Source organism: Aphis gossypii, chromosome 1 (genome assembly GCF_020184175.1).
Source record: "Aphis gossypii isolate Hap1 chromosome 1, ASM2018417v2, whole genome shotgun sequence".
In the NCBI taxonomy this organism is placed as follows: Eukaryota; Metazoa; Arthropoda; class Insecta; order Hemiptera; family Aphididae; genus Aphis; species Aphis gossypii.
In genome coordinates this window covers 83,900,098-83,923,576 of record NC_065530.1, presented here as the reverse complement: position 1 = coordinate 83,923,576, position 23,479 = coordinate 83,900,098, and the positions used below count along the sequence as shown (strand labels likewise).

Genomic DNA, 23,479 nt, shown 5'->3' with positions numbered 1-23,479 from the left:
TTATATTCTACCACTCATTCTACACAGTCAATAATGCATTTTAATATTATAATCCCGTCATCTAATACTTCCCTCTTCACCAATAATATTATTGTCAAGGACAAATGGTTGTACACCAACACACTATCACACAAATCTGCCATATTCATAATAAACGTCTTATTTTTTTTTTTTACAAATGTTGTAGAAAGTTTAAATAAAGTACTCTATTTAAACTTTAAAATATGAAGAAATTCATTTTTTCAATGAAAAGTTGGCCAATTCCATATTATTTATCTTTATTATCTAAGCTATAAATATACATGATGTATATAATGTAATATACAATATATATATATATATTATACAGTATACACGTTATTAATAAAGATGCATATTCGCAAAAAAATATTAAAATGTTAAAGTCCCTGTTGGCTATATTTGATAATTATTTAAATTGGTGTTTCTTAATTTTTAGTACCAAACCATAATCATTGGAGGCAAATCGCAATATTGCAACCATTCTAAAATAATAAAAAATAGTTCAACGGTTTTCAATCTCTTTTCATTGATCTTCAACTATTACTTGTAATAATTAACTTCGTATAATATATAACAATAATAATATAAGGTACTATGACTACTGACTAGGTCCTATTACTTTATTTCTATTTGTATGCTATTAGCCTTATAGTGTGAACTTCAGAACATACGATGCTCACTTTATAATCATCCTTTTTGTATATTTTGTGTATTTGTATACCTAACCTAGATAATAATAATATTATTTAAAAATATAAATAAGTTTAAAAATAATCTATATTTTAATACTTATTTATCTATCATTCATGAGAGTTCCTAGGGATCAAAATTTATTTATATAAGTTATTTTTTTTTTTTTTTGCTATAAATAAAAATATATTTTTTTAAATTATTGAATGTTTTTTTTTTTTTTAATAGAGTAAGTACACACAAGGTCAAAAGACAAATTTATGTGGTGTTTTTAGTATACAATTCAATTTAGGTTTTAATTTTTATTATTCTCTGTACTAAGTCACATTTTAAATGTATTTGGAAAAAGAATAAGTATTTAAATCAACTAAAAAAGTTAACTATAAAAGTATACAGGGAATATTTTATCGATAAATACTGATCATATAAATTAATAATATTAATGCGTTTAGAAACATTATTTTATATAATTTGTTAGTCACTATATAATAAATATCAATACAATAAAATTCAAAATTTGATTTTCATACAAGTATTGAAATTCTCAGAAATTGGCTAAGATAAGAAAATAAATATGAAAACCACTAAGTATGTTGTCATTTAAAAAACTTAAAACTTAAAATATATAACGATAAAAATATTTTTTTTTCAATGATGTTGTATTATGATGACTTAAAATTATATTTATCAAAATATGCATGAAAAGATTGATTCATATTTAAAATTATGAATGTTTTCTTCTAAAAGAATATTTGAATACTTATTTATATAAATGAGACATGAGTGAAACGCATGTTTTCATTATTGCAATTATTCTTTCGTAAATATATTTATATAACTTTATCGTATAGGTATGTGCACTTAGTGTACATAGCATGGAAATCGTTGAACTAAAATAGATTAATATAGTCAGACATAAAATATATTGTCACCAACTTTCATTATGACCTAGAGAAGAGTTTTTTCTTTACTTATGTAATATGTTGTTGGCATAACATTTATATTAGAATAACGTATTCATAATATTATGAGCTCCGTCGTCCAAAAAAGTTCCGTCTACTTAACACTGTATGTTAATTGTGCATTTATAATATTAATTATGGTTTACAATTTTTGTTAACCCGAATTTGATGAAGATAAATTTAGAATTATTTTAAATGCAATATGAGTCTATCATAGTTAATTTAGGTAACCTTAAAAGTGTTCTAAAACAAACATAATATATTATATCATTAATTGGAAATCGTTCTAACAGTTGATTACATTTTATAATAAACGTAGTACCTCGTATAATTTACCGACAAATATTTAATTAATTAACATATAGTTATAAGTTATAACTTAAATAACGGTAGAGCTATCAAAAAACAGGTTCTAATACATGACATGTTAACCGATAAAACAATCCAAGTATTATATAGGTACTATATTTTATTTTGTATGTACCAATTCAAAATATATATAATTAATCAATTAGAAGTGTAAATATTTATTTTTCTAGCTAGAATATAAAAATATGTTAATTTTATTTTCATCATTATTTGGTAACTTAAAATAAAAAGATATAGACAAGCATTCGATTCGCGTGGAAGCCTGCATGATTGTATTGTATATATTCTGAGACGTAGCCATTTTAACTACCATAATACGGTCTGTCGACTGAATAAAGGTAATGTGCGTTAATAATTCTCAGCGTGTGCAGTCTTGGCCCATCACGAGCTGTCAGAGTCCAGAAGTAAAACGAGCATTTTGTTCGGTCGATAAATCCTATCGTCACCCCAACAGTAAATTATTGTCATACACATATTAAAATACATTGTACTCTCGATTATCCGTGTAATAGGGTGAATTGACATCCACGAATAAGCAAATTTCGCTGATAATATGATTAAAATTCAAACGAAAATGTTTGGAGAGTGAAAGATATTGATACAGAGAGCTTACTTTATTTATTTTATTTCAAAATACAATATGAGTAGCACCTCTGAAACTTCGCTATTGGGACGAATTGGTTTTCCTATGCACTTTTAATGGTATAGGAAGATTATCGAAATCTGTTTAATGTAAGTAAAATAATTGTACGTTTAGTACGTATTACGTTAGTATGTTATATGTTATATCTTACCATTTAACTATAAATAGCTATTTTAACATAAACGTTACTGTGTAATATCGACGACGCATGTATACTTGAAGCATTTTAAAGTACTTATTAATGTATATTTTAAATTTGTAATTTGTATAGTAATTTTAATATTTGTGTTTAAAGTTTAATATTCAATTAAACTCATTCAGATTTAGTAAATATTTAAAATAGTAAATATAACTTATGATTTTAGTACTATAAAATATGTGATACCTTTTTATGTGATTTTGTTAGCATTGTGAAAAAAATTGATATTAAAAATAATATGAACAAAATATTTAAATGTGTTTAACATTTTAAACTGAGGAACATTTTTAACTTGTGCACCGACCACTAAAAAAAATGAAATAGTAATTATAGTTGCTTGGTATTAAAATTTAAAATGACAGTATCCTTATAATATTATTATTATTATATTCATCACAAATGAAATGAAATTCTTGTAAGTACATAATATTGGCCAGACTAACCTGTTATTTATTTTTTAATTTTTGGCATTATAGTATATTATAAGACTTAACTTACTAAACTCGCTGTGAATTAAACATTTCGTATACTTTTTTTTCTGCCCAAATCCTAAAATTAAATTAAAATAAAATAATACGATTGTAAACTAAAATAAAAAAAATATTAATAAATACGATATTATAATGTACCTATACCTACATTTTTATAGTTCATATAAAATATGTGTTTTATCTGTTAGTCAACTTTATTGAGCTGTTTAATTTAAATATATATTGTACTCATATGTACTAATGTAAAATACGGATCATTGGCATTAATTTTCATTGCCAGCTTAAATGTAGTTTAATTTACGTGTCATCCGTTTTTATAGAATACAAGTGAAAATAGTACATTATATCCTATAAAGCGTACGATAGATGCACATCATTGATTTATAAATCGTCACTATAAATTATTCAGACATATACGTATTAGCTGGTTTTAATATTGTAATTTCGAATACATATTTTGTAAGACTTATAAAAATAATACAGTAATAACATGTTTTGATAGTTCGAAGATAATTTGTTCATAAATTATCAGTGAAATAACTAGCAAGTAAAACGTGTATACTGTACAGGTATAGTTTTTCGAGTAAAAATGTTGAACGGTATATTTTTTATTACTTAAAATATCAAATTATCATCTTAATATTCTATACTGTACAGTACAAAATGTAAACTATCAATAATGAATACAATTGTTTAAAATATAGTATGAGTGCTCTGATTTGACGCTTTTTGAAAATGGTTTCCAGTACAGTTTCTACACATTTGTTTGTATTTTACTTTACATTAAGGTGATTTTAATGTTATTTATCATCGATATAGATTATTATTGTATTGCGTTTCTCCATTTCATTTGGTGTATAGATATAATCGCCACGTTACCGTAAAAAAGTTTTAGACTAATGGTTATATGAAATAAAAATAGTGAAAATAAAAATATCAACAACTGACGGTAAATAAGTTATCGTTCGATTTTCTCGAGATTTAAAAACAAACAGAGAAGCGTATACATTTATTTTACGGCCGGTCGGTCTGGCGACAATTGTGTTATTTGTTTTTTATTTTTCCATCTTTTCGTATCTCTGTACCCTTATATTTAGTAAGTAAACAGTGATATGAAACGTGGGTACTTCTGAATGAGTATATGCACTTAAAGGACCGGTTGACGGGATATTTTATGAACTGGCCACCCCATAACGTGACGTTACGTAGGTACACACTACAATATTATACACGATTATGAACCGCATGGTATAGTAAATATAAGACAATAAGTGTAAAAATGATTTTAGTAGTTTCGATGACAATGATAGAAGATGGTGTTTATAATACATACCAAACATAACAATTCAAATAATCGATACTTTTTTTTTTAATGTTTTATCTGTTTCCATCCGTGATTATTCATTAGTAATGTAATATGATTAAGCATTAAAATTATAAATTAGTTTAAAATGTTATGAGTAAAAAAAAAAATTTTATGTGAATCTAAATCATGTTTTTAATTATATTTATACTTTTGATCATTATATCTTGTACATATTATATTATGAGGAGAATTATTTATGGAGTTGTGAATTAGCAATAATTTTCGGAAGTATTAAATCCTCTAAAAGCTATAGTTAATATATCATAATAGATATTTCAGTTAATCATACTTTTATTATAATATTTCTATACAATACATAATATTAAGTATATGGTAATGGTAAACATGTATAATAAATTGAACATTATTTTTTCTAAAACATTTAATTTACTTATCATTTTGTTTAAATTAAATTTTAATTTTACAATGTTACTGGTAGAATAAATTACATAAACACTCATTGAGACCAAAAGTTATTGGGTTGTTATAGAGCTATAGAATTGTGATAATGACGTTGAAAACACTTCAACTTCTAAAAAGCGGGACATTATAAATGATGTATTTACTATCAAACATTTTCTATAAATCATGGTTCACGTTTTTTTATAACTTTAACACAGCAAACTAATAATAAAAAAAATATATAATTATGCATGACGTTTATGTATGTTTTAGTTTTAAATTAAATCTGAAATATAATATCTACTGACTTATGTTCTTATAGTACAAATTAATTTAAGCATACGTAACTCCCCAGTGACACTGAATTCAGGCGATACGAGTGATGATTTAAAATTAGAACCGCCTACTTCATCGTCATAATATTTTATAATATGGATTAAATTTTTTTTTAATAATTATAAACTCAATAATCTCGATTATATTCATAATAAAAGTACAAGCGTTTGACGAATTTAACACCAATTAAATTCTTATTTTATGAAAACGGTAAGCATCGTAATTCGTAGTCGACGGAAATCTGCAGTCCTCAATAGGTCCTACGTATTTAAATAGTGCCGTTTAAACGGATTGTGAACACAAGGATCGAACACGTTTGTTGTCGGAATTATGTAAGCAATTTCGTTTCAATGGGACGATCGTGACGTCCGTTACAATAATAATAATAATATATAATATCTAAATTTCAAGTGCTGGTTCTCTGACACCTGATCGATCGATATCGATGGTGATAAAATATAATGTCGTACATGAGGGAATTTGGATTTTTTTAGTGTTATTATATTTTATTCATATCTCTCTGGACAATGTTCAAAAATGTCTTTTACAAGGAACCTCATTCGATATGTAGTAGCAAAACAAGAGAAAAAAATAATAAAGCCGATACCACGTGATGCCAACGCACCCGGTTTTCTTCGGCCTTGACAATGAACGTTGCGAAATATTTACATGCTCCCTCGTATAGGTATTGTATAGGTATATAACTCTGAATTGATTTACGTCGGCCAGGAAGTCACGACATTCTCCGAGAACGGCTCCTCCAGTTTCGTTTTTTTCTCGCTACACCATTATACGTGTACAGCGTACTTATATACACATATAGTTTAAATTAATAATAACTTTATAGACAGACGGCGGCATAGCTTTGTATGTCCAGCCTGACTTCGCAATTTTTCTTTATTCGCATTCGTTGTTATTTGTTTTTATTATTTAACACTCACCAGTTGCTATATTATTAATTATTACAATATTCTGACGTTACGAAATATCGTGTATTCGTGTGTAAAGTTTTATCGAAGATGTCGTTCACGTTAAGTGTTATAATAGCTGATGTTGGTACATTAGAAAATCGATTGACGTTTCCTGAAATTTTATTACAAAACCATTTTAACTGCATCGTGACTATTTAGTATTTCAAACACATTAAATTCCAGTTGAATACCTATTTGCGTTTTTTTCAGTTTAAATCAATAAACTGAGTTTAAAAGCGATAGATTTGATTAAAAGTTTTAATAATTAAAAAAAAAGAACAATAAATTAAAAATTCTATTTTGATGTAATTCTATTATTTAATATTGTCAAACATTTTTGAACTATTATTTCATAAACTCCGCATATTTTTATCATTTAATATCTATTTTAATTTTTATCTACATACTAACATGATTGTAAACATATTATTGTTATATATTTAAGTCTTACGAAACGAAAATTCTTACAATATTAAAATATTTTTTTATTTAGCACGTTTACCTTTATGAAATCCAAAATGGAATTTCACCAAACTTTGTCCTCACCGCCACGACGGTTTTTGATAGGTTTACTTAAATACAGTTTTGACGATTCAAATAAATATTGATGAAAAAAAAAAACTAATAATAATGATATTTGCAAACTTGTTATACCTAATGAAAGTGGCAACACTGTACTTTTCAAATTCGATGAAAAAATACCGATTATTGAGACCATAGACCTTATACTAATTATAACCTAGTAAATAACTAGTATAAGGTCTATGATTGAGACCCTAATCGAGATCTCACTAAAAGTAAATTTTAGTGAGATCTCAATAATCTGAATAATCCCATATTATATAGAGTCTCAGTATTCAATAATAGTATTTTTTTTTTTTTAAATTCCGAGTAGTCTCATGGCGGTTACGAGTAACATGACGAAAAACCTGTGGTGGTCAACGTATTAAGAATAATAGAAATATAAAATCATAATTATGTATTTTCAAACGTTTCAATTATAATTTTAATTATATCTGTTACCTATATGAAGTTAATATTTTTTTTACTTTCAGATGAAACTCAAACGATATCTATGGTTCCCGAGTTTCTTAGAAAAAAATCATCAATGGTTGATTTGGCGGATGCTAGCCGGTTTGAACGAGAATACGTTAAACCAATAAAATCAATACCTGATTCATTGCATACACACGATATACTTTATGGTGGTGACCAAAACAGGCGTAAGTTTCTCATAATCGTAAACCTACTCTTACTATAAATATACAAACCATAGAATATTTTTATCTGAGAATATAAAGAGTAATTGATGTGCTATTATTATTGTAAAGTCGATCGAGAAAAACTTGTTAAACATCATTCTGGACAATATCGACACAAAACAGCATTTATTTGGGATCCTCATCCTCAATACAAGTTTACAGCATTTGGACATCTATTTCATTTAGTGCTCATTCAAGACTCTAAGTTCGTGTCTCCCGATATTAAAGTAAGCAATCATTGTTTAGTATAAATAAAATAGTTATGTAAACATTATCATTATAGAACACTATATAATTAGTATAACAGTACATTGCACATTATATTTCAATTGCTGGTATTTGTCATACATAAAAAATATAGTATTATTTTTTTAAAACAGTTAAATGTTGATGCAACACGCATTATTAATTAAGATCGGAATTGATGCATTTTCCTTGTCAAAATTGTCAAATAGTTTTATGTGTTTATTCATCTTCTTATAACATTATCAGGAGGTTTTTTATTATGTGTATAAGCCATAAGAATACTATTTCGATAATAAATTACTTTCTTAGTATTTACACCACTATTCTAATAATTAGAACAATCGATTAAATGACAGACATTTAAAAATATTGTACGCGTGACATAAAACATTTAATGCATTTTGGCAATCAGATTGAGAATGATTATTGATTAAAATGATTATGATTATGACAAAGAAGTAATAATCATAACTTACTTAATTGTCCTATTGAGTATCTTTAGTTCTTTTAGAAATAGATTTTTTTTTTTTTTTTGTAATGGATGAATAATTCATAATTTAATTTTTAACGACACGCGTATAAATATATTTTATACTTAGAATCCTCTTCAAATATTCATAGCGAAATAACTGTCATCATATTTATCATCTAGCAGAAACAAATTAATATTGATATTAACAAATTGTTAAACTACATGACAAGTCTATATAAGATATTAATGTTATTAGCACTTGAAATCAAAATCAAAATGGCAATAGACACTATCCAAATGATTTATACAGTGCCGTACATATCATATAGGCATGTAATTTACTGCAGCATTTCAATGATATCCACTACAAACACTTAATATGTATATTTTATTAACAACTTTTAATTTTAGCCTTATTTCATTTTAATCAAATTAAATTTATTTATGATTCTCAAATGTATAAATTATTTAATGATTACTAAAATATAACTATAATATATTTAACAAATTATTGATCTTCCAATATAATAAAAACCAAAAGTTAAAAAAAAAGTCGTTAATTCATATAAAAATTATATATTATATACTTAACTCAAAAATTATAATATCTCTTTTTGAAGTAAAATTTTGAGATTTTAAATAAAACTTAACTGTAGCTATTATATATATTATTATAGAATTTATGACTGAATCATGGTCTGTTCTAAATTTTTTATTATAGTTGTAGTGTTTAATTTATTAAAATTACCTAAAGATATGAATTTTTTAAAAAATTGAAATTTTGTAAATCTAAAATAAAAAAAATCAATAGGATAATTAATGTAACATTTTTGATGTTTGTATAGTGATACCAAAATATAATATTTATAATATATAGTATAATAAATATCCATAAATAACTTAAACTTTAGGTATGTATGTAAATATTTTTTTATACATTACTGCAGATCGATAGCTCAAAAACTGAGCTGTACAAGAAAAATAATTTAACATTTAAAACAAAAAGTGTAACTGTAGCCTGTAGGTACTGTATTATATATTCATTAAAACTTTCGTGATTGAATTTTAAAATACAATATAATATTATTGTTTAATTATAAAACATATTTTATGTGTAAGCACACTTATTTGAGAAAAAAAAAAAGAAAGTGTTTTTACAATATTTTTATGCTAATGTCTATAAATTGATTATTTGATTATTTGATTATTTCTTATCTTATTTTAAATATTCAATCTACTCAGATGAGGTCAAGTCAAGAATCCGGATAATTGTTTAAGATAGCGGCATTCTTAGGTCTTATAATTTAAGTACACCTAGAGCTGTTTTTAAATGTTCCTAATATGAATACCTACCTATTCATTATGATTATAATATTGACTACTGCAGTGATTTCCTTTTCCCGTAGGTAGGTAGGTACGTTTATAGTTTTATTATAGTAAAGTACTTATTAGTTTAGTCACTATAATAAATTATTCGATTAAATAATTATAAGTCTATGTTCGTGTAAATCTACGCTAAAAGATTTTACGACAATTATTCTGTATTGTGTTTTATAAATTCCACGATTTTCGTCCGCGGGATACGACGCATCTTTGTATTCTATGTATAAACCTGTTGGTTGTTACCGACTTATCCATACATACACACACATAATATATATTACAGAATATCGGGTTTCGTATTATTATTTACAAAAGTAATTTTTTTTTTTTTTTTATTTACGCATAATTAATTATTTAGTCTGTAGTGATGCCTTATATATAATATATATATATATACGGCATCCATTGGGAAAAGAAAAAGAAAATAGAAACAATATATTATACAGGATGATTCATCAAACATGCACACCCTTATATTTTTATTTAATTCAAATTCTGGTTTTTGGAATTTTTATGTATACTAAATGACCATATTTTTGTATCTTAGTGGGTATAAAAATGATAAATGATATTGCTGTTAAACTATTTTTAAGGATCACTATCCCTAGTCCCTACCCAATATTTATTATATTTTAATAACTTATAGAAACCAACACGTTAGAAATTTGATTTAGGTTCATTAATTAAAACAAAAAAGACCATTTGCTTAATAATCTATAGTAAAAATGATTGTTTCTCAGCATTTGGAAAAAATAAGTTACATACAAATCACTATATATTCTTAAATGGTATATAAAATCAAAGTAATTGAAAATAATTTAAGTACAATAATTGATAAGTATGTATTAAAAATTCAAAAAATCAGGATTTAAATATTTTAATTATTAAATTAAAAATGTTAGTGGATATGCTTGGTGCTTCATCCTGTATATGTTTGCTACCCAACGGTAAAATCCATTGGATTTTATTTTCTATTTATACATGCACATATAAATTATACATACATATTTAATACTTATACTATATTAGTCTTCGGTAATTTCGAAACAATTAAACGAGAGTACATGTATAATAATAAATGTCCACCCGGGAGACGCGTTCTTGTGTTTTCTGCTGCCGCTTTCGTACGATGAATATCGACTGTTGACCCTAAGACTACAGTAAGTATACCTACATGGTATACATATATGTATATATACTGTTGCTCAACCGTATAGGTTTTACGTATACATCGGACATAATAATATTATAGCGTCGGTGTACATTTTTTTCCGTTGCAATACGTGCATCGTCCCCAGGACCCCAGCAGCGTATGATCTCGTATTTTATTGCCTGTATGATTCAGGGTTTCACATATTATTACAGTGACCGTATAATCCGTCGTTCGTCTGAATGTAAATGAAATAGTAACGTTGGACAGTGAAATTGTCAGGGGCAACTGTTTATTATCTCGAGAAATAATTAAGTTATAACTATATTTTCAATTAGTCTCCGGAAAATAACTATATGATTATTATAAATTATAATGTTACGACAATTATATCAATAATATAATAATAGTAATAATATGTAGATATTTAGATGATATTAAGATGCATTATCACAGTAAAGTACCTATATTTATATCTGTTATAATATTTCTTGTAGATGTGTGGTTAACATATAATATTAACTACAATTATTTAAACATGTTTGAAAAACCCATACAAAATCGAGTACACAATAAGATTGCTATGTGTAAAATAAATAGGTATTACAAATCTTATAGTTTATTAGGTAATTATTAAATAATTGTAACAAATATGAGCATAGCGCGTTCCCTTATATTATTATACTCGAAATATACCTAACGGGAAATGAACGATTGATTAACTTATTAATATACAATTGTTAATAATTATCAAACATTAAATTGTATTGAGATAAGGAAAAAATAATCTGATGGTATATTTTAAAATTTAAAATATTATATTTTTGCAATAATATTTTATGCTTATAATACTAAATGATTTGAAAAATATTCATAGCATTATATTTTTATTTGGTTATAATTATGTATAATTTATTTACTTATATAATATAAACAAACTGTAAAAAAAAACTTATGTTTCACTAATACCTATTTAAATATGAAAAATACTACCAAAAATGTATTTTAAATACCTACTTATAATAAATTATAATAAATGTACGTTATTACTTATTATATGTACTATATAATACAATATTTTCATTTAGGTACCAATTAAATTATTAAAATAATTTGATTTTGATTTCATTTTTTGATAAAACAATAATAATTAATAACTATCTATACCTGGCATATATGTAGCTGAAATAAAAATAAAATATAATACTATAGTAAGTTATCACCTTTTTTGTCTATATTATATAGTATTAATTAATAAATAATAATTATACTGTTGAAAAATTTAGATTGTTCATGATGTAGGCATCTTTAAAATGCTTTTAAAAAAATGAATAACTAGTTATTTTATTATTATATATAGAATATTAATTATTATATTATATTATAACAATCACGCATATAAATAGTAAAACAAAGGCCTTTGTCTTACACAATAAATAAATGTGATTAATATCTTATAAAGCGTAGCTATTTTATCCCTTCAAATGATATAATTCATACTTTTAGAAATAATAAACGATTATTTAGTAACTGTCTTGATATTGGTAAAATGCCAAAAATTATTGTTGCTAATGATATTATTATCTGTGCAATGTGCATAATGTTTTAATAAATCGACCAACAACCTATTTTATTGTCTTGTATAAATACAAGCATTAAACAATTTAAAAGTTTTCATGTTTTTTAAAATTAATAAAACAATAAAACAAACCAAATGATCTTGAACAACGAATTTAACTGAATTTGCATTTGTTAATATCGTAGATTACTCGAATGAAGCAAAATGAATCTTGGAGAGAACCACCCAATGTGAAGGTTAATGGATGTTTTTATTCGGGAAATGTATCGGGTGAACCTGGTTCAGTCGTTGCTGTAAGCCTTTGCGATGGAATTGTGAGTACCAACTTATTTTATTTTAGGCTTAATTTTAACATATTATGATAACCTAGGCAACTTATTTTACAATAGGGATATAATATTATATTATAAATATTTTAGTATAAAGTTTTCTTCACTTAACAGTTTACATTTTTGTAATATAATTCATATAATTAATAATTAATTCTTTGTAGAAGAAAAATAATATGAAAACGTTAACTTAGTTTAAGTAGGTTGGTATAAAACAAAATAATAGTTAGGTATAGATAATAAACAGTTCATATCATATTAGGCACCGTCAAGTGTCCACAAAAAATATAACGAAGATCAAACAATTTTTTTAAAAATAAAATAACAGATACCTACCTTAGGTAGATAGTATTATATATACAAATAATACATATATATATATATATATATAAAATGGATTTTTTGATGAAAACCTATGTACCTAGTAGATATATAGCTACTATATATTAAGTCATATGTAGAGTGTATATAGACTGCTGTGACAGTGTTATCGACCACAATCTAACATGTAAGAATATAAATTTACTGAAATACTGAAATACATAATATTCTACTTTTACAACAACGTTCAACAATATACATTAATTTTACTACGTACGATTTATACATTACAATCCTTAGCAGGTAGGTATATTAAATGGGTACTACATTCTTGCCGCTTATTCAATAACAAAGATATCTTGATCTCTGGTTTTTTTCAAAATTAAAATATTTTCGTAAATCCCGAGTTGCCTCGTTAAAATTATTGCAACATTAACGTGCACTATAGTCTATACAATATGTTGTTGTATACTTATTAAAAAATAAAAAAATAAAATAAAAATAGCAACCACATTTCATTATTTCAATACCTACTTATCAATAAAATAAAAAAAAAACATTTTAAATTGTTAACACAAGTGGGTACTTAAAATGTTAAGAATTTTAAGTTTAAAGAATTTACTTTATGTAAACAAAAAAATTATAATAATAATTGTGATATAAAATATCAACATTTTACATTTCCATAAGTTAGGTTAAGTTTGATTAGGTTGATTAGGGTTTGACCTACCTAAAGGCTAAAAGTAATAGTTAGGTAAGTAATTTTAAATTTAGCCATTTATTAAACCAGTGCATACTGCATAACCTAACGGATTTGAAAATACGATTATCGGATTATATACCTATCTGTGCATATCTACTTAAATATCTAATGTTAAATTTAAAGTTTTTAATCACATTGTGTGATTAAAATTTTGAAAATGTCTATTTTTCTTAATTATTAATAAAACTCGTTTATGCGTTTACTATGCAGTAGGTACTCTGATATACTTATACACAGGCACACGGCATATACCTATGTAATATGTACATATTAATATATTATAAGTGTGTAATAATAACTATACACTATATAGTTAGGTATATTAAATAATAAATTGTAATTTGTATAATTCGTTATAATAGGTAGGTACGTTATTCCTACTTAGGTATAGTTTATAGGTAGGTAGTAGGTATTGTGAATTATTTCAAGATAAACTCGCCTTAAGAGTAGGTATGTAAATGATTTAATGATTATTCATTGTTTTGACGTTTTTTTTGAAAATGATATATATTTATTATTTTAAACAAATCAGAATTAAAATTTCTTTCTGTATTATTTTCTAATGCGGTTTAAATTGGTCTTTTTTGGATCGTCCTTGCACGAGACGAGGTGGCCGAGTGGTTAAGGCGTTGGACTGCTAATCCAATGTGCTCTGCACGCGTGGGTTCGAATCCCATCCTCGTCGGTACCGTGCTTGATTTTTTTGGCTTTTTTTTCCAATTCCTTTTTTAATTGTTTTTTATATTTCATTAAAATAATAACTAAGACTAATTAATAGATGTACTACATATTTTACTAAGACCATAATTTCCATTAAATCATAATAGTTTTTATTATATTTTGCTGAAAAAAAATTATATAGGTTAGGTCATTATAGATTATAAAATTACAATTTATTCTGGTATTTATTTAAAATTACGTTGATTACCTACCGCATAATATTCATCAATATTGTATACAATTAATAAAAAAAAGTATATAAAATAAATATATAGTATAGGTAGATACCTACTAGCTACCTACTTGATATAATATGAATAGTTTAAAATGTGTATAATTATTTATTTTCCATTTTTAAACAATCAACACCGTATCATTTTGTTCAAATACAATTAAATTAAAAATGCATAAACATATTGCATTCAGATTTCAGATTACCTGCCTAGGTATTTAATTCTGTATAATATTATAATTGGCACCTTCTCTGTTGTAGTCTGAAATCTTAATGGTGTGTAGATACTGTGTACACTTTACATAATATGTGTCCATTATGACTGAAAATTGCAAGTATAGAACCTGCATCTAATTAAATACCTACCTATGTTGTATATACTATATGTACCTACTATCTATCCTCAATCGTCCAAAAGCGTATAAGGCATACCTGTAGATATTATTATTATTTATTCCATAAAATAGCTTATAGCACCTATAATAAATAATTATAAACATTAAATAGGAATAAATAGGGTTATATAATAATATATTACAGCTGTCTGTCGACATAAAGCAGCAGTACAAATGGTAATTTTATACATTCAAATGACATTTTGTCCGTATGAATGAATGTTATTTATAATTTACTAATTCGGTAGGTACCTATTCAAAACTATTTTATAGAAAGATAGAAGTTATAATGGAACAACTCCATTACCTAATATACTACATAAAAAATTTTACTGGCATTACAAAAGTTTTTTTTATTGGGTAAATCATAAAAATATAATTTACCGTTCTAACTTTAAAATAAGGTATGTACCTACCATAACGTTTCTATTAATAATTTATTATGATATGAATGTTATACTCGTATTATTAGGTAGGTACCTACGACCTACCAATGTTTAAATTCATTTTTATTAAATAATAAATTTAGATTACATAATTCATAAATCATTTTGTACATACCTACCCTCAAATTAACAAGAGAGGTAAGTATTTTAGTACTTCTTATTGTTAGTAATACTTAGTACAGGGACTAGGTAATATTAAATACATAGGCATCGAGACAAGTGATGAGTTCTGCACTAAGGTTTAAGGTGGGCAATACCTAAGTATAACAGACATATTACTAGGTAATAACTAATAATATAAATCTATACCTCAATAATTTTACCTACTTTAAACTGCTATTTATGGTTAAATGCCTATTAGAGTACCTACCTATTGCTTATATACATATACCTATTAATTATATTATTAATATATTAAAATATTATAGTGCTGTTATTTTTAATTATCTATAATAATCAGAGATTGATCATCTTGTTCATATTCCATAGCGGTTAATACAGTTTAAGATAAATATCTACTTTTCTAAAATTCTAAACTGCTTAACCAAACAATTTATATTTTTTATTAATTAAAAACGAATCAGTAAATATAACATGTAATATTGTGATATAAACTGCATTTTTATATTTTGTTATTATGTATTCAATATTTTGGCAACAATATGTTAGTTGTAACTTCACTGTTAATATTTTAAACTTAAATTAAAATCATAAAACATTTGTTATTATCTTTTCGTCTAAAGTTATAAAAATACAATTAAAAAAAAAGTCTGGCTCATAAAAGCCATTCAATACGCCTTTTTCGTTCACGAGACGAGGTGGCCGAGTGGTTAAGGCGTTGGACTGCTAATCCAATGTGCTCTGCACGCGTGGGTTCGAATCCCATCTTCGTCGAGATCGTATAAATTTTTTTCTATTTTTTTTTCCGTATTTTAGCGGAATTTTTTAACTTTTCATCATTTTAATCCATCAAATGAAAAGCAGAAGCGAAGTACGTGTCTGTATGTTACTTCACGAGATATATAACCATTTGGCAACATATCAATCGATCGATACTGCAACAGCAACTGAGTAAAGAAATTGAATTATACACATATATAAACAATTAAGTATCTATTTTAATTTTGATTCTAAAAACCAGAGTTTATTTTCAGTGTAATTGGCCAGACGTTTCACTTTTCTCCACTGCTCTATGTGTATAACATAAACTATACACCATTCGTATATTATTATAATGATGTAATACATTTAGTATTCCCGCGAAGCGTATTTAATTCTGAACTAGTCAACTATAGCTTATACACAATTTCTATTTTTCGTAATATTTTTATTCTTTATATTTTATAATATATTTTTATCACACATTAATAAAAACGTTAATACTAGAAATATTGTGATTTCAAATTTGTAAACAATTTTTAATATTTACCCTTAACTATAGATAAGTCTCTTAGAACAAAATAACGTAAATATAAAATGTCTTTTTTTATTCATTACATTAATGTTTCAAACGTTTTAACTTTTTGTTTTAAATAATATGTTTAAAGCAACCAATAGGTTAACCAATATAGTTTCTTATTTAAATAATTCACCTATACTTATTTTAGATTCTATGCAAGCGATAAATGTATTTCTTTTAATATTGTATTTAGTGATGTAAACAAATTTTTCTAAACTTTGTTAAAATCATGAAAAATTATAAATTAAAAGTATTTTTTAGTAAATAATTATAAAATATTCAATTTTATAGCTTAAGATCGAAAATATAATTCAATATTCCTCGTAAATACTTCATAATACTTAGATCTAAAAACTCCTAAAATATACACAATTTTTATTTATAGATGAAGTTTAAATTTGGATGAAATTATACATTTTAACGAAGAATAACAGTGTTAATTAATTTATTATAATTCAAAAATATTATGTTTTTACCCTTGGGGAAGTATCACGTATATGTCTCTAAAAAGGCTATTTTCAGATTATAATTTATAATGCAAGTAACGTTATAAATAATGTTATGTGATACCTATAAAAAAAGGTTCAATGACTTTTTACTTTTTAGAAAAGGTCATTCAATAATTTGTTTGACTAACGCACGGTTATGTTTAATTTTGTTAAACTTTGACATATTTAAAAAAATAATAATGCTTGCTGTCTAGAGCTACTATGATGACCCATTATAAGCAATAGTAGGTATACTTATACACCGAGTGAATCGTCAAAAATACTCATCCCTCTTTTTCATTTAAACAATGTGTTTATTTGAATCTTGATTTTTGGAATTTTGAAGTTTATTTATCCATATTTTTAAATTTTAGGTTTTTTTTTTCACAATTTAAAGAATATTTCGAAGTGATACAAATTTTAATTTTTTCTCACATGAACATTTATTTTTCTATAAATTATTGGTATATCTATACTGACATTTGAATTATTAGTTTCTGAGTTTTTAAACTGTTTGTATTAATTCGATCTTAAGAATGTTCAGAGGCGTAGCTAGGAGGGCTAAATACTTTTAACTTGAGTTATTGAAAATCAAAAATAACAAAAAAAATTAATAAACACTTTTAATATTACTTTTTTTTAACTCAAATATTCTATTATAAGACTAATAACAAGAAATATATTAGTAAAACTTGTAAGACAATCTCTATATTTAAATTTAAATATTTCAAAACAATATGAAAAATACGGCAAATGGTGGAGGCTGTATAGCCCCTTTAGCCTCTAACCATTATGGTTTTATACACCATTTCAAATATAGATATCATGTAATATTTAGAAGGTATGTTGCATTTTCAAACTATTATTACTTTAATTTACAAATTCTAATATGATTTTAGGTTTAGCCATTTTCTTCTAAATTTATTACTATCTACTAATGACGTTTATCGACTAATTAGGTACTTAAAGTTAGATTACTTATAAACTTCTTGTTTTAATTTAGATTTATATTTACAATACGAAAAAAAAATAAAGCGTGTTTGGGTTGATATTAGAAATTATTCATTTGTGAATAACAAAATACAAATTGATCAAATAACAATAAATTAAAAGTTATATATTTATAATATTATATATTTTATGTACGAAATACAAATACAAATACAAATACTTAAAATATTAGACAATGTAGAAAAATATCCAATTATTTTTGTTCCATGACTTATAATAATTAATATTCGATTATTCGATTATTGTAGAATGATTATTAATTTATTTTTGCTAAAAATAAATTATCATCAATAAATTGGTTTGTTAAAACGTTTTATAATCGATTAATTCCTGGTAAATAGTATTGTTGCACAGCTTTAATTATGAAAAAAATTAAACCATACATGGCTCAACGTTATTTTATTCTATATATTATGCTTTCTCTTAAAAGTGATGTTACTAAATAAATTCGTCCACATATTATACCATGTGAGATGTAATTAAAATATTTATTTGAGTTTTAGGGTTCATCATTTATTCATGTTCCACGTCCACGTGTGAAATTGTGTATAGATTTGTTTACGTATTTTATTTTTGTTATTAATATACCATTGCATGCTGATAAATCAGTGTTCAATGTCCATGGTAACTACTAGCTACTTGTTATAATAATCATGTTGAATGGTGTATATATTTAATTAAAACGAAATATATTTCTATAATTAATTAATAAATAATAATATTATTATATATTTTGTTAAATATATTTGAATTATTTGGACTTATAAACTAACTTTTATGTGAATAAATAAAAATAATTTATACAATCACAATGTAGTTATAGGGTACATGCAAATATATGAAAATCATGATTTGATTGTACTAAAATATTATTATTATTATAATTTCGCATTTTAATTTTTACTTACAATAAATATGTAATGAATTTATAAATCTTTATAGTAATAAATATTTCAATAAATTCATGAAGTTTTATTTTCATGCCAAAATTAGTAAAATTAGTATTATACCGAGTTATAGTAAATGATTCAAGAAACATAATAGCATATACCTTCCAAATAATATTGTGATAGGTTGGTAGGTATAATAAGGAAGTTTTAATATTTTTATTTGTATGTTATTCTACTCAAATCATTCCGGTGTATCATGTATACCTTGTATACCTTATTATAGCTATTACTTATTATGAAGTTGAATGTTACGACTTTCTGCATTCTTATTCCAATCGTTATTTCTCAGTAAATTGTATCTAATGGCATCAAAGCAAGTTATTTATTATTATTATAGTTATTTATCATACGTGAGATATCCATGATACCATATTTGTAAATAATAAGTTGTATTTTGATAAATTGACTTCATAGAAGTTTTAAACGGTATGATTATTGTCATAAATTATAATTAAAATGGAAGTGTAGGTCACAGTTTAAATTACTTCAAAGTAAAAAAGATAAAAAAAAATTAGTTCAAATTAAAGAATCATAAATCTCTCTCAAGCAATTTAATATTTGGTAGGTTTATCTACATTAGTTTCTAGTGAAATTAATTTGGTCTCTTGTAATATCCAGAGAAGGTATACTTGAAATATATTTCAGGTACCATATATTCAGTGGGGGTAATTTAGATACACCGGTTTAAGCATCTAAAATATAATTATTTCGATATATACGTTTGTGTAAGTGTATAAAATAATGATTTTGTAAAAATTCTGCAGTTTTAAATCATGACATACAATGGCACTAAGTATAGTCATTATTTTTGATTACTAATAATTTGCAGTAATAAGTAGTTTTATTATTTTTAATAATACTTCATTATTCAGAACAAGATTAATTGTATTAATGAAAACATAATGAATACTCAACTAAGTTTAAATTAAATTTGTTCACGATTTATTTCTTTGATCTATATTTACAGTTGTTCACCATTTATCTTTCATGAATCATTTTAGGTACTGAATTGTAAATGCATCATCATTAATCCATTCCCCACATTCTTTTCTATAATCTCAGACATCGGTGTTAATAAAAAATGTTCACTCGTGTACTCGTCGAAAATATAATGTTAAAACATTCGTGAAAACACATAAAAAATTGAACATGGGCTGAAGACAGAAACTTTTTTTTCATTCTTCCATTTTTAGAACTCAACTCTCGTTGATTGAACATCGTCCCTCGTTCAAAATAAACCTTGCGGGTGCACTAACCACTAAGATACGTCTTAAAATTAAAAAAAAAAGACAGCGATGATAATCTTTCTGTCAATATAACCAAATAAAATTATATATTATATATGTACGTTATTGTCGATTACACATCTTTATTAAAACATCGGCTTGTTGATACTAGCAGTAAATAAAAACTCGTTGTCGATAAAACCTGATTATGATCATAAAATGTACATTACGCTATTGGTAAACAATTCTAAATGCATATCATTTTTAATTTTGATTTTTTTTAATAGTTTAATACTAAAGTTGGTGGTATGGTACAAAATATTATTACAATTTATTTTCTAAGAATGGACATATATTTTGTAAACAATAGAAATGTAATACTTGCAGTATCTATAATAAATTATTTGCCTGTAAATTGTATTTTAAATTTAAATTTAAATTTAAAATAATAAATTATTATTCAAAACGTTTGTAATTATATATTTTTTTAAATTTTCTTATAAAATAAACGGTTTTTAGTTGTTAATTAAATCATAAATATAATCATTAAAATAATGTTGATATTGGACATTATTTTTGTTAAAAAATTAATAATAATCAGTAAAATCCATTAAAAATGAATTTTAACTTGTAAATCATAGTCTCAAAAAAATTCCCTATTATAATAGGTACATATTATTGTTATAATATAGAATATAGATGAACTAAAATATTAAATTAAATTATTAAGCTAAAGATTCCAAAGAAACTTCACACCTGTCCGTCATTCGTTTTCAAGGAATCGTTGGTCCATTAACACATTTTTTTTTTTTTGGCACAGTTTCTAAAATCTAAACAACTTTTGTTACTATCTCAAACTAAGTGGTTTTTGTTTTTTTTTTGGTTATTTGATCCTAAAATACAAAACACCTACATATAATTACATACGCATAATGCACATCAATGACATTATCTTAACAAATTAGTGTTATATTATATTTATTGTTTATAGTTACTTATTGTGGTAGGCACAAGTTAGATAAGGTTTAATCTCTTTTTTTTTTTATTTAACACGAGTAAAATGTCTAACGTTGTAGACAGTAATAATTCATATTATAGCCTCGCCTACCACTTCGACAAACTCGTTTTAATAACGACTGAGAGGATCTTTATGATATTGTCTGAGAAATGATTTTTATCATGTTGAAACAAATAAAACCGCGTCTGAAATCGAAATTATTTATGTTCGCTTATTTTATGTAGATCCGTTAAATGTTTCAATATATATCTGGTTTTCTGCAACAATTCAAAGAGTACCCATAATACTGGTCATAAAGGTTCTTGATGGTTTTACTATACCGAACTGATAAAATATTTTTAAGATCACATGTTCCAAAGTTTTTATACGTACTACACGATTCGTTGTACAATACTATAACAGCACAAATACTGGTTGCAATAGATGTACTTATAATATAGTACCTATATTAGGTATCAGATACTTGTAATAATTTCATTGATTTGTATTATTTTAGTAATGGATTAATGGTCCTTATTTTACGAGTGTATAATTTTTCTTTTTTTAAAAATACTAAATAAATATTTTTTATTTATATAAAATATATAAAGCTATAAATTTATGTTTATGCTATATATAATCACCGTAATAACCTAACCTAACCTAGCATAACTTCCGAGTGTTTTTAAGTTAAATTTTACAGAATTTATTTATATTAGCTATTAAACTGTCCAACTATTGGTATAATAACACATCGACACCATTGTTTATAAATTATAATTTGTAACGATCCTGCTAAATCAAATTATATTATATTATAATTGTTTTAAAGCTATAAGGGTGATATTAACATTGTTTTAATTACCATAACTTCGATTTAAAGTATCAAGTATCTATTGAAAGTATAGCTTGATAAGTTTGGTTGATTAAAATATTAAAACAGGTATATACCTGCCTATATTATATATTTATCGTGCATATTTGAAACGTTTATTATTGAATCGACAATAATTATAAAGTATATAACCTTTGATAATTATTATTTTTAAGTATTAACCCATTATCGCCAATCAGTTCAAACGTTATCGTTTCGTTCATTTTTTAAGACATTGGATATTATTATCGTTATATCAGATATAATAAAATAAGAATAATACTAGGCGTGAACACGCATTTGTGTGGCGTACAAAAATGATTTTATACATATACATAGTACATACCTAACATAATTTATACTTGCTCACTCGCCACGTGGTGTCCCTCATCACTCGAATATTATTATAAATCTATACGCTACGAGTACGTACAAAATAGTATACCTATAATATATGTATACCAAAATGGTATATGTAATGTATATATGACGTGTTATATGTGTTTACTACACACATATATATATATATATGATGAAAATGCACACTGCAGTAATATACCTATTATAATGGGTAGAGTGACGTTTCATGAAACTCGTTAACTCGTCAATGTCTGATACTAACTATTGGGGGCCAAAAAAAAAAAAATAATAAAAATAATTGTATATATATAACATAAATAGTATGTCTAAACACTCTAAACAGTAATGTGTCCACGCGGATCGTGG

General features: G+C 24.8%; 1 protein-coding gene and 2 non-coding genes across 3 annotated transcripts in view; all 3 read left to right on the top strand.

Moving 5' to 3' along the window:
• The window catches only part of LOC114132129 (A disintegrin and metalloproteinase with thrombospondin motifs 9-like), an 87,896-nt gene that overhangs the window by 35,372 nt on the left and 29,045 nt on the right, over positions 1-23,479 (top strand). The window contains 3 exon segments of the mRNA XM_050206854.1: positions 7,506-7,673; positions 7,782-7,939; positions 12,728-12,856. Coding sequence (XP_050062811.1) covers positions 7,506-7,673; positions 7,782-7,939; positions 12,728-12,856 — 455 coding nt within the window.
• Positions 14,559-14,640, top strand: Trnas-gcu (transfer RNA serine (anticodon GCU)). The gene has a single exon. It is a non-coding gene; the product is annotated as a tRNA-Ser (tRNA).
• Positions 16,561-16,642, top strand: Trnas-gcu (transfer RNA serine (anticodon GCU)). The gene has a single exon. It is a non-coding gene; the product is annotated as a tRNA-Ser (tRNA).